The sequence below is a fragment of the Microcaecilia unicolor genome, chromosome 3 (genome assembly GCF_901765095.1).
Source record: "Microcaecilia unicolor chromosome 3, aMicUni1.1, whole genome shotgun sequence".
NCBI classification, from domain to species: domain Eukaryota; kingdom Metazoa; phylum Chordata; class Amphibia; order Gymnophiona; family Siphonopidae; genus Microcaecilia; species Microcaecilia unicolor.
Window position 1 is genome coordinate 371,234,047 of NC_044033.1, and position 13,344 is coordinate 371,247,390.

Consider the following 13,344-nt stretch of genomic DNA (forward strand, 5'->3'; position numbering starts at 1 on the left):
ATTTGCTATATAAAAAATAGTGTATCTGTAAAAATAATTTGTATCCATTAAACCATCAAACTGGTGTTCTTTCTGTCATGTACTTTTCTATGCAGCACACATAATAATGAAAAAGTTATGAAAGTTGTATTGTTTCCAGGGGCTTCTTAAATATTGACTTGTAACAACCCGATTGTGAAACAGGTCTACAGTGAGAATATCAGCTGCAATAGAGAAATGGACTGATGCTAAGTCAAACTGTGATTTTTTTATGGGCATTTTGAAGGGTTTCATATGTAAAACTAGGAAAAAAGGCCCGTTTCTGACACAAATGAAATGGGCGCTAGCAAGGTTTTCCTCAGAGTGTGTATGTTTTACAGAGTGTGTGTGAGAGTGATTGTGTGATAGAGAGAGAGTGAATGTGTGAGTGTGTGTGACAGAGAGAGTGAGAGTGGGTGCGAGAGTGTGTGCCAGGGGCCCTCCCTCCCAGTTGCAGGGTCCGCCCGCCCCCCCTCCAAGTTCCAGGGTCCGCCACCCTGCGATGTTTAAATGCAAAATTAGGGAGCTGTGTAGTGTAATAAAACGCACCTGCAACGTTGTGAAGCTGACACACACGTTTTGATGCGAGGGCGGGGCCGAGAGAGATGGTGACACACTGACAAATCTCACGAACCTTACGAACCCTTCACGTTAGTGAAGCCACGGAGTCAGCTTCAGAAAGTTGGAGGTGCTTTTTATTATAGTAGAGTGTATGTCTGGTTTAAAAAAAAAAAAAAGGCTATCTGTAAAGTTTCTTCTGAGTTAGGAACCCTGTCAGAGGTCTGGAGGCTGCTGAGGGGCATGGTTGTCTCTTCAGTACAGAATTTGTTTCCTTGCACTTAGAAGAAGGTGTTAGGTACGGCAGAACCAGCCCAAGGGTGTCTTGACACTCTGTGAATTTTCAGAAATGTGCCCCCACTCCAGGGCAGCTCAAGGCCCTTCCCACACCCTCCTTACATCTAGCATCTCCCCCCTCCCTTTCCCCAGTCATGGTGTTCAGCATCTCTCCATCCTCTCTCCAGTATTCAGAGGTTTTCTTTACCCAACCCAGGGTGGTAACAGCATGTGAGTTTGCCAACACAACACTTTTTTTTGTGCAGAAGCTCAAGGCACAGACCTTGAGCTTCTGCACATCCTCAAAGCCCACCAGGTCTCACCCCTTCTGAAACAGGAAGTTCAGAGAGGTGTTGCTCATCAGACCTTAAGCATGTGCAGATGCTCAAGAGCCCCACGCAAGGCTTGACAAATGTTTATTTGTTGCATTTGTATCCCACATTTTCCCACCTATTTGCAGGCTCAATGTGGCTTACAATTTTCCGTCATGACTTATGTCATTTCAGAATACATATACAATTGGTAATATATATATAGAACATGAATTCTAAATGAACAGTCAGGTAAAAAAGGGAGCATATACAATTGGTATCACATATGTTGGGTTGGCAAGTTCACTGACATGCTGGTGCCACTGCGGAAGTTCTACAGAAGGGAAGGGAAGCTGCTGAGCACCTTGGGGAGGACAATGGGGAGATGCTGAAAATAGACACCTTGATTTTGTGACTTTGCTGCCCTCATAATTATGCCACCCTAGGTGGCTGCCTAGTTTGCCTAATGATCAGGCTGGCCTCGAGTCACAGAGAGGAGAGAGTTGTGCTCTACCACATTGTATGTGGGAAAAGCATTGTCTAAATCAGGGGACTCAGAGTCCTGTCATTGAGGGCCAGGTTTTTAGGATATCCCTAATAATTATGAATTTCCACGACACAAACGGGGTTATAACATGATTGCCATATTCAATATTGTCATATTAAATCATTGATTTAACACACACAAAAATCTAAACAACTTTATCAGCATCAAATGGGCATGATAGAGAAATTGAAAAAAATATACAAAAATTTAAATACAGTGTAGCCCAACCCAAGCTCCCACTGAAGCAATCTATGCTTAAATCTTGTTACAATAATGTCTTCACGCTACTCATAGAACCAAGCCACTGTTTGAGCAGTCAATTCACAAAATTTGATGATAGCTTGTAAGCTCTTACTTCATACTTATCAATGGATTTTGTGAATTGACTGCTCAAACAGTGGCTTGGTTCTATGAGTAGAGTGAAGACATTATTATAACAAGATTTAAGCATGGAATGCTTCAGTGGGAGCTTGGGTTCGGCTTTATTTATTTTTTCAATTTCTCTATCATACCTATTTGGTGCTAATAAAGTTGTGTGTGAAATCAGTGATTTAATATGACAATAATTATGAATGAGATTTACATGTGCACTACCTCCATTGTATACAGATCTCTCTTTTGGCCATCCGTTATGGATATCCTGAAAGTCTGGGGTCTCAAGGGGCCAGGTTGTTGTAAATATATGGCTGTTGTGCAAGGGCTGCAGGAGAGTGCGCCTTCCTGCTTCTCTGTATTTTTTTTTAAATCTGTTTGTGTTGCCCACTGTATTAATGTAACCCAAGGGGTTAAAATAATCTTGACTGGGCTCCAGAGAAAAAAAATAGGTTCTAAAGTGACATCACTCTGGGACAGCAGCTGAGCAACTGGTTGCCTTGGCAACAGCTTGCTGGTCAGTTGGGAGGTGAGTTTGATGCTGAGCAGATGTATGTTGGTGACCAGTGCTCAGATGTTATAGGAAAATTTGTGTCAGAACAGAGTTGTAGGGTTAAAAAAGCCTGGTTGTGTATGTGAGGAATGTAATGGATGTTAATTACTTAATTTGAAAAGCCTGTCACGAGTTTAGGGGCTTTAGTGACCTGACTGATGACTGATGTTGGAAAGGAGGCAGCACAAGCAAATCTTGTTAGGATATTAAAGGTGTAATGTGCTGACAAGTTTGATCCACCTGATAAGGTGTTCTAATTAATTTGTTTCTGCAACAGTGTTGGCTGCAGTACACTTTAAAACTCTATTAAATCTAAGTGATTTTAGAAAGAGTTGGGAAAGTGAGAAGCTGCACCGAAGGTGAAATACATAATTAATTAAAGGAAAAGACTAATTACACTTTATTCTGCTAGCAAGGTAGCTGTTGTCCCTGCAGTTTTCAGTGGTGTTGAGAAGTCAGGGTTTGAAAATAAAATTTAATCTGTTTATTTTTGTGGGAGGTATTAGGTTAGGGAAAAACAATTATACATTTTGTTTTTTTGGGAAAGCTATCAGGGAAGTGATTTAAGTTTGTAGAAATGGGTTCTTTGATTAATGTTCTTAGTTAGGGTTTAGGGTTTTTATTATTGATTTTTAAAAGCATAAGATAGTAGGTACTGCCCTGGTTCCTGCTCCCTGGTCAGGGATCATCGTGTCATCACGTATAATGGTACCCACCGAAAGAAAGGTGAAGAAAAGAAGTTAAACCAAGAAAGAGGAAGAAAAAGTATCCTTTGCAGCACAAATAGTGCAAGGACTAAGAAAGTGCAGAAACTGAATAAAGAGAGAAAAATAAACACTCAAACGCATACTTACCTTATCCTGAGGAACCTAAGGGAAGAAAATAAAGCACCAAGAATCAATTCTTGACCATGAGTACACATTAAATAGTTTGTTTTTGTATGCATGTTTAACTTATAAACCAGAATAATACTTATCTGATATTAGTTAAATGCTTTAGCCGGGGGAGGTAATCTGTGGGAACTAAGAGACCAAGAGACAAATGTTAGTAGCTACTGTTGTTAAATTTTGAGCAATAGTAACAAAGTTTCTACTGGGGAATAAAATATAGAAGCTTAAGTGTTATAATTTTGATGTGTAGAGAACAATTTGTGTATATAGAAGAGTATTACTAACAGTTAGTGTGCCAGCCTTAAGTTACTGAAATGTTGAGTTTGAAACAAATGTTATAAATAAAGAAACTTTTTCTTGAAGGCAATTCTATCTTGATAAGTTCTTTTTTTTTTTTTTTTTTTTGTATTCCTCACCCTGCTCCTGTGAAAGCCTCAGTGTGCCGGGCCCGACTACATACGGAAGGCACACTGGTTGACTTGTTGGGAGGTTTGACTCTCAGGAGGGGGGTGGGGTTTACATTAATTTAGGAAGAAATTAAAATATGGTGCTTGGTTAATGTTTTTGTAGAAATTGATCAAATGGGATATTTGAAATCTGACACACTAATAATGTTTAAGAATATTAGCTGGTACATTTTATTGTATTGAATTTGTTTTGTAACTGACTTTTTATGTGTTTTTTGGCATTTTAACTGATTATAATGTTTCAATATTGTATACCACCTTGAGCCATTTTTTTTTCATGGCTAAAGCAGTGTAAAATGATACATTTTAAATACATTTATACTTAAAGATGGTATAAAATAAAGGAAAACTGTGTGTCAATATACTCTGTGTCCACTTATGACAAGTTGCAAATAAGAACAAAGGTAATGTGTTGTGCTGGTAGGTCAGGCCATAAGAAGGGTTGGTGGGTTGTGCTGGAGTGCCAGGCCAGGGGTCTGCTAGTGTGGCATACCTCTGCTGTCATTACAGTGGTGGAAGTAAGCAGCTGCTGCCTCTGCCCTATGATGAAATGCCCCCCCCCCCCCCCCCCCGCACACCTCCAGCCAGCCTTAACATCACTGATTAGCCTGGTGATTGTTCTGCAGCTACTGTATAGGATTATCAGACTTCCAAGAAGGCAGGATAGCTTTTTCAGTGTTCACTGTGGGTATCGCCCCCAGTTCCTCTTTACACCCCAGTGCAGGGTGGCAGTAAGCTTTCCTGTTTCAATTCAAATCCCCACTCCAAATGTTGCATTGACAGCGTGCTTTAATTCTAACCTGGAACCCACCCAGCTGTTCCACTGTCAAGCCCTTTCCCGTTTCTGTTCCAGCATACGGCTATATGGTACGTTAGAAAACTAAATATTCAGTGTCGGGCTTCACCATTTATAAAAGCAATTCAGGAGGCTTTTGATGTTCCTCCTCTAAAGAAGCTCAGATTATGGGGGTACAATATGTAGGGACCTGATTTTATTCTGTCTCATTTCTAGGAATTTCATCAAAGCAGGCATTTTTGTTTACCTTTTGTGGCTTTTTTTTTTCTATTATGAACATCTAAAATGTGCATGGCTCATTCTTTCTTTCCGGTATTGACAAGGATTTTGTAGTTTGTGTAACTGTTAGAGCAGCAGTGTTTGTTTGGCTTCAAATCATATCTCAGGGAGCACTGTTCCATACATGAAAAAATTTCATTCCACCTCAAAAGAACTGTTCAATCATTTTCTGTAGGTTACTACAATAGTTATCAACCTTTCTAAGACCAAGGCACGCTAAATTCATAAAAATGTGTCACACCAACCTCCATGGAGTGGGCAGCGCATACATAGAGGGAACGCATATGGCCAGAAGAAGAGCTAGGGAAGTTCCACCGGTCTCTCTTCTATTGAGATTCATTTGGGACATTTAAATTGTTCTCATCTGTTTGCCAGTGTTCTACTTAATCTGGATGGAATGCTAGGAAAGTGTTAGCTTGCCTCTAGGACAGGAAGTAGTCAAGGTACATTGAGTAATTGGTTGAAGGATAGATTGTGGCAAGGAAGCTTGTAGACTGTTTGCACAGATGGTAGAATGTTCACCGGAACAGGAAGCCATGAGATTGGTGTCACTTTCAATGCTCTTTCAGTGGTGCTTTTGAACTGACCAAACCAGTGATAGAACATCACTCGAGACTCCTGCGATTGTCCGTATCAGGGGAACTCTTAACTTGGTCTTTTCGTAGATCTGTATGGGACTGAAAGGTCTGACTTAAAAGCTGAGCTTTGGCAGCTGCAACAGATCCCCTTCAACCCATCCTTGCTGGGGAACAGCAGAAGCATCAATACCAGTCACTGCCAAATATAAGAAGCAACAGGTTCAATAATCCTTTTTTAAAAAGCTTGAGAGCAAAGCTTGGGATCCTAACATACAGGGCAGTTAGCATATCAATTACCCCTGATTACAATTATTTAATTTTATTTATTTTAAAATGTATATTCTGCCTACAACCAAGCAGATTACGATATCACATAATATAATAAAAGTAAAAACTAAATTCAAATAAAAACAAATACAAATAAAGATATAACATATTAACCCCATGATGACTCATACAAAGGTAATAATCTAGGGAGCCTCAAGTGTTGCTCTGTCACTTGTTCGGTTTAGTCAGCTCACAAGCACCACTGAACACCACAAAGACTTGAAGATGTTCAGAGGAAGGCAACAAAAATGGTATGGAATTTGCACCAAAAGATGTGTGAGAAGACCTGATCACCTGCACTCTAGAGGAAAGGAGGGTAAGGGAGATATGATACAGAAGTTTTCCAGAGACAGGCAAGCGATAGAATTAGAGGACATTACAATTTAAAGAAACTTATATTTCGCTACCCCCCCAAAATAGTTTGTGGATTACAATATAAAACAACTAGATAATCTGTAGAGAAATAGTTCTTTTTATTTATTTTGTTTTCTGTCTTCCAGTAACAGAATAAAATGTTTGAAAGAGAAAAGCTTTCAATAATGTCCTAAACTTTAAACAACAATTCTCAGATCAGACATGCAAAAGAAGTGAATTCCAATAATGTGCAACCAAAACAATAGGGGGGATGGAACTGCTCCCATATGAGGAAAGGCTAAAGATTAGGGCTCGTCAGCCTGGACAAGAGATGGCTGGGGGGGGGGGGGGGGGCTATGATTAAGGTCTACAAAATCCTGAAAGGTGTGGAGCAGGTGGAAGTGAATCGATTCCGCCCCCCCCCCCCCACACACACACACACACTTATTCAAAAAGTACAAAGACCAGGGGAAACTTGATGGAAATACTTTTAAGACAAATAGAAGTAAATATTTTTCTCTCGGAGTAGTTAAGCTCTGGAACTCATTGCCGGAGGATGTGGTGATGGCAGTTAGCATATCTGGGTTTAAAAAAGGTTTGAACAAGTTTCTGAAGGAAAAGTCCAGAGTCTGCTATTGAGATAGATAGACATAAGGAAGCCTTTGCTTGCCCTGGGATTGGTGGCATGGAATGTTGCCACTAATTGGGTTTCTGCCAGGTACTTGTGACCTGGATTAGCCACACCTGAAAGCAGGATACTGGGCTAGATGGACCATTGGTCTGACCTAGTATGGCTGTTCTTATGTTTAAAATGACAGCTCGTTTCTACCAGCAGCCAGTATAGTTCAATCAACAATAGTGTTCTTTTCAAATCTACATTTCCCAAAAATCAATTTGGCTGCTATGCTTTGTAGCAACTGCAACCATTTCATTGTGGTTTTCATACATCCTAAATATAACAAGTTGCAGTAATCTAGATGTGACATTTTAATAGCTTGAACAATTAACCAGCAGTGATCTATTTAAAAGTATTTCCAAACCCGTTGGAGTTGATGCATTTTATTAAAAACCTTCTTTGTAAGCTGTTTAATTTTGTAATGTTATCGTCAAATTTGAGTCGATATTAATTCCCAGTACCATGAGAATTTTAACACAAAACCCTTGGACTGAATCATAAACCTCTGAGCATCTAAGTGTATAGATGGTGGCCCAGTCATATTACTTTGGTCTTATCAGTATTAAGCTTAAGATGAAATTGCATAGCCCAGCTCTCCATTTTTTTTGAAAGCTATTGAATTCAATCATCGTGAATTGAGGTTGCAGGGTGGTAGACATAGGAGTACCATTTGGAAATACTTTTTCACAGAGAGGGTGGTGGATGCTTGGAATATCCTTCCTGTAGAGGTGGTGGGGACAAACAGGGACAGAATTAAAAAATGTATGGGATAAACACACAGGATCCATATATAGAAAAAGGATGGAATCAATCAAAACAGAACTTAATGGCCTTCACTACTACTACTACTACTACTACTACTTAACATTTCTAAAGCGCTGTAAACAGGGCATAGAAGGGTACAGATACAACTCTGGCCACATTGTTCAGCAGACTGGATAGACCTTGCAGGTCTTATCTGTCATTAAATTGCATGATTGTTCAGGTGGAAAACTTGAGTGATTCTGAAACATTTAGTCAGAGATGTGGTGAAACAAGGCATTTTCACGCCTGTGATTTGTATTAGTATTTTTAAGACATGTATTTCTCTTGTTTGGCGAGCAGCTAATGTCTGTTCTCTTCTTTAAAGTTGTTGCAGAGGTGACTATATTTTCCTTTCAGCTTAAGTCCTGAGGGAAAGTAACCTGCACTGCTATTAGCCAAATATCCCTCAGTGCTAATGCTCTGGGCTCTGATTGGCTCTAAAGTACAAAATCCAACCAGAATGTCCTGGATTCCCCCAGTCTCAGAGTATGGAGAGTAAAGATCTCTGCACTGAGACCTTGTTCAAAACCTGTGAGCAGTTATTTTCCTGGACTCCCCAGGTACTACTCGGGTAGTAAGAAAGTGTCTAGCTAGTTTTAATGTTGATGATATCTGTTATATTTTGCTGTTACACCTTTTTTTGTCACCGTTCACTGTTCCACTTTTCTGATAATAAACCTATTAGTTTATTAACTCTGTTGTCATGGGCTGACTAAGAATCCTGATGGTTTGTGTTCTCAGTCTGTGGGTGTTTTCTAGGAACTGTGGGACCCCTGGGATGGTGGCCCCAGTATCCTTAGAAACCACCGGGGAAATAACTTGCAGGTGGAAGACTCGCCCAGAGGCAAGCAGAACCCAGTGCTTTGGGGTGGAGGATATGAAATGGAGACAGTGAGCCCCATTGCAACGTATAATTTTCATGACCAACTCCATGTCCTGTTTTTTTATTATGCTTTTTGCTCTGAAGGTCAGCATTGTTTAATTATACTTCCCCTGTAGATCTGTTGTAAGTACTAATCTCTGTTGCCTCAGCTGAAGAAATGAGCCCTCCAGTAGCTGGTGAAAACTTCTTGTTGGTCGATGCCTTCATTAATACAGTTCTTGTCTTTCTGTTAACAGGTGTGCAGCCGGTGCCCAGGAGACCTTAGAAATGGTTCTGAAGTGGCCAGTTGGTGCCATTCCAACCTCGAGCTGGAGATAAAGGGGCGCTGCTGCCTGAGGAGACAGGGAGATAGTGAGGACATTGTAGGGTAAGTGAGATCACTGCTTAACCAGGGCTTCCAATTACTTGGTGGATGCACTTCATGGTCTTGAGGCACTATAAGATCTAGAGTTTGGATCTGGTGCCATTATCCTTCATTTGTAATAACTTGAGGATTTTTCCCCAATGGCTCATGGCACTCAGTTCCAAGTGGGGATTGGTTCCTTCTTGACAGTGCAGTAAGTAAGTGCTGATAGCTGTCTCATAGCAGAGCTTGTGGGGGAAGGGAAAGGGTTCTGAATGAGAAAACAAATCTGTGTAACAGAGGGAGATAAGGATTCAGGTAAGCCACTATTTTCTCTGCTGCATTTTCACAATTGTGCTGTTAAGAAGGGCCAAAGTTGGAAGGACATCCATTTGAAGTTTTCAGTGAGGGAAGGAGGTGGATCATTGGCTCCAGAAAGGTTTTCTTTTTGTTGTTGTTTTTTTTTTTTTTAAATGAGGTCTTAACTAGTTAGTACAGATTTTCGGTGTTCACCTGATAAATTTAGTTTGGAATCTAATTTTGATTTGATTGGCTAGATTTAGGGGAATTTTTAGGTGAAATTTTGCATTAAAATAACTGGCTAATCTTGCTCAGCAGGTTTTTAAATATTGAGTCCATAGGTTCAGCCCAAAGCCTTTTCACCTTCTAGTTTGTGTCCCTGAAATTCTGACCTAGAAAGCTGCAAGTGTCATACTTCAGGTACCTGCAGAGCAAGGCTATTGTGTTGTCTAACTGATTTTATTCCATGCAGAGTTGAGCCTTTATTGTTTCATTTTTTTATTTTATTTTGTGAACTGCTGTGAAACCAATCCGCTAGTACTGAGCCAAGGAGGTTTGATCACAGGAGATAGCATGAGCCTATCTGACCCACTATGTGGGCTGAAGCTAGTAGGCGGAGCTTGTCCCCTATCAATTACAGTTGGCAGCAGCTGCACTGGGGAGAATTAAAACCACCTTGGGTGGAGACTGGCTTTAGCCTTGTGACATCATGCTGTCTCCTGTCATCAAACCTCCTTTTACTGAGCATAGTGATAAAAATATAGAAGACATTTTTGCTTTGGTCTGATGATCCAGTGTTGTTAGCGCATTCTGATGTGTGGAAGACCCAGAGTTGATGTGTGGCCTCTGCTCCTCAGGCCAGAAGATTGGAGACTCTGTAGAAGCAACTTCACAGCCTAAAGGAGAGATGGAGTCACAGCTGTTGTGCAACACCAATACCTACTGGCTGATTCAAGAGCACACTGAGTTTCAGATAGAACAACAATCTATACATCTCAGCCAGAAGACTGTTGCTATAACAGATGGGCTAGATAGGGGTGAGGGACAAAGGATCCATGAGTAGCTGTGAATAAAGACTGCTCCACTTCATGTAAGATGAGAGTGAGACAGAGAGAGAGAGAGAGAGATACTCGGGAGTCACAAAATCTGATTGGAAATTGCTGATGCTAATGTGCTGTGAAAACCCTCAATGGTAGCAATAAGGGGCCTAAGAGGTAGATGCACTAAACGTTTTTCGTCGTTAAATGAGCCCTCAGGGAAGAATTTCCTATCCTTTCCATGCACTTAAGCCTATTTTCCGACGACAGTAGCAGCTAACGAAAACGGAATGGAGATGAGCAATTAGTGTGAAAACCCCATTGAAACGACATGCACTAACCTTTTCCGATTGCCTTTACGCAGGAAAAAGGCAGGAAAACTAACGAGAGGTCTGGACCTCTCGTTAGGACAGCTCCGTGGCAGGAAAAAGTGTTAAGTGAAAAAATAAACAAACTTTGAGCCAATCCCAGCGCATTAGCAGAGCTAAAAGCGCTGTGATTGGTCCAAAGGACCTCAGAAAACACATAAAAAAATAAAAATAAAAAAAGGATTGGGAGGGGGCAAGGGCGCTCATCAGGAGCGTCCTGTACGGACGGCCTTGCCCCCCCCCCCCCGCTGCTCCCCACTTTCCGCCGCTCCCCCCACCCCGAAAAAGCAAAATTCTAGCAGCCCCTGCCCCCTCCCCACTTTCCGCCGCTCCCCCCACCCCGAAAAAGCAAGCTTCTAGAAGCCCCTGCCCCCCTCCCTTCCTCTGTCACCTGAGCTCCGCCTCCCGACATCCTCCGTCCGTGCCCCGCCCCCTTTTGGGGTCGTCGCCGCCATTCCCCTCCTCCATCGGGCCCCCCTTCCTCTTACCGGGCCCGTGCAGCGCCTCTCTCCTCTGTCCGACGGCGCTGCACAGGCACGAAGAACGCTGAATCAGCTGATACCTGCCTTCGCGATGGCGCGTCTTTCTCCTGCTGCGCCCGCCCCTGTCTGACGTCAGTAACCTACGTAGTTACTGACGTCAGACAGGGGCGGGCCCAGGAGGAGAAAGACGCTCTATCGAAGCTAGGCATCAGCTGATTCAGCGTTCTTCTTGCCCGTGCAGCGCCGTCGGACAGAGGAGAGAGGCGCTGCACGGGCCCGGTAAGAGGAAGGGGGGCCCGATGGAGGAGGGGAATGGCGGCGACGACCCCAAAAGGGGGCGGGGCACGGACGGAGGATGTCGGGAGGCGGAGCTCAGGTGACAGAGTAGTGAGGAAGGGAGGGGGGCAGGGGCTTCTAGAAGCTTGCTTTTTCGGGGTGGGGGGAGCGGCGGAAAGTGGGGAGGGGGCAGGGGCTGCTAGAATTTTGCTTTTTCGGGGTGGGGGGAGCGGCGGAAAGTGGGGAGCAGCGGGGGGGGGGGGGCAAGGCCGTCTGTACAGGACGCTCCTGATGAGCGCCCTTGCCCCCTCCCGACCCTTTTTTTTTATTTTTGTTTTTATTTGGGAGCCATGTGCTTGCGATTTGACTGTGTTTTGACTGTTTGTGGCATGCGCAGAGCAGCTAACATAACGCTTGGCTGCTCTGCGCATGATTTGGGGGCCGATTAACGATGTGTATTGTGATTCTTTGATACATTGTACGTTTCACTACCGATCTCAGCATGTGTGACTTTTTTTTTTGGTGCATTTTTCGTTATTTTAAAATCGTTAGGGACTTTAACGATTTAGATTTTTTTACGTTTGGTTGCTGCATCTGCCTCTAAGTGGATAGCAACGCAGCTGCCAAAAATTGAGTCTATCTGCTGCACCCTCATAAATAATCCAGCTTTTACCTTCTCTTCCCACCCATCACCCTCACAAATAATCCAGCATTTGCCTTCTCTTTCCACCCATCACCCTCACAAATAATCCAGCATTTGCCTTCTTGTCCCCCCCCCCCCCCCCCCCATTACCCTCACAAATAATCCAGCATTTACCTTTTCTTCCCACCCATCACCCTCACAAATAATTCAGCATTTGGGCAGACTTATACAGTCTGTGCCAGAGCCGGTGGTGGGAGGCGGGGCTGGTGGTTGGGAGGCGAGGATATTGCTGGGCAGACTTATACGGTCTGTGCCAGAGCCGGTGGTGGGAGGCGGGGATAGTGCTGGGCAGACTTATACGGTCTGTGCCCTGAAGAGGACAGGCACAAATCAAAGTAAGGTATACACAAAAAGTAGCACATATGAGTTTATCTTGTTGGGCAGACTGGATGGACCATGCAGGTATTTTTCTGCCGTCATCTACTATGTTACTGTTTACCCTCTCTCCCTTCCCCAATGCACCTTTCTTGCCTCTAATGGTCAGTGGCAGCGAGCAGCAATTCATACAGCCTCCTTGTGCCAACCCTGGAGCCTTCTTTCTGACACTTCCCGCCTATCCAGAAGCAGGAAGTTACATTAGAGAGAATGCTTTGGGGTCGATTTGAACAGGCTGTATGAATCACTGTTTGCTGCCACCAACCGCTAGAGACAAGAAAACTTTGTTGACTGCTGCAGCACACTTGTGGACCTGCTGCGGCACACCAGTTGAAAAACACAGGGCTACTCCTTTATAAAATTATGCAGCTGCGACATAACGATCCCCCTGAGAGAGCACCTTCTCAGTCTGATTAGCTAGGTATCTATTTGTAGCTGTTATAAATAGGGGTGGGTAATTTTAACTCGTTTATAACGCTATTAATGCGTTAATATTTTAACACAGGCTGTGCATTTTAACGTGGCCCAATCTTACTTGTTTGTTTTTTCTCCTTTCTCGGCGCTCCTCATCTCTCCCTGCACAGCCGGGCTCTGCATATAATTGAGCCGCCGCAGTGCAGGAAGTTGGGGAAGTCTCGCAGGACTTGACATCCCTAACTTCCTGCACCACGCGGCTCAAGTATCTGCAGAGCCAGGCCGTGCAGGGGGAGACGAGGAGTGCCGAGGAAAGTGAAAAGGAGCCCTCCTGCTATAGAGGTTAAAGTGGGAGGA

General features: G+C 43.1%; 1 protein-coding gene across 1 annotated transcript in view; it reads left to right on the forward strand.

The window, feature by feature from the left end:
* ATRAID (all-trans retinoic acid induced differentiation factor) overlaps positions 1-13,344 on the forward strand; it is a 78,277-nt gene that overhangs the window by 15,655 nt on the left and 49,278 nt on the right. The window contains exon 3 of the mRNA XM_030198572.1: positions 8,926-9,056. Within this exon, the coding sequence (XP_030054432.1) occupies positions 8,926-9,056 (131 nt within the window). The remainder of the gene's footprint in view (positions 1-8,925; positions 9,057-13,344) is intronic.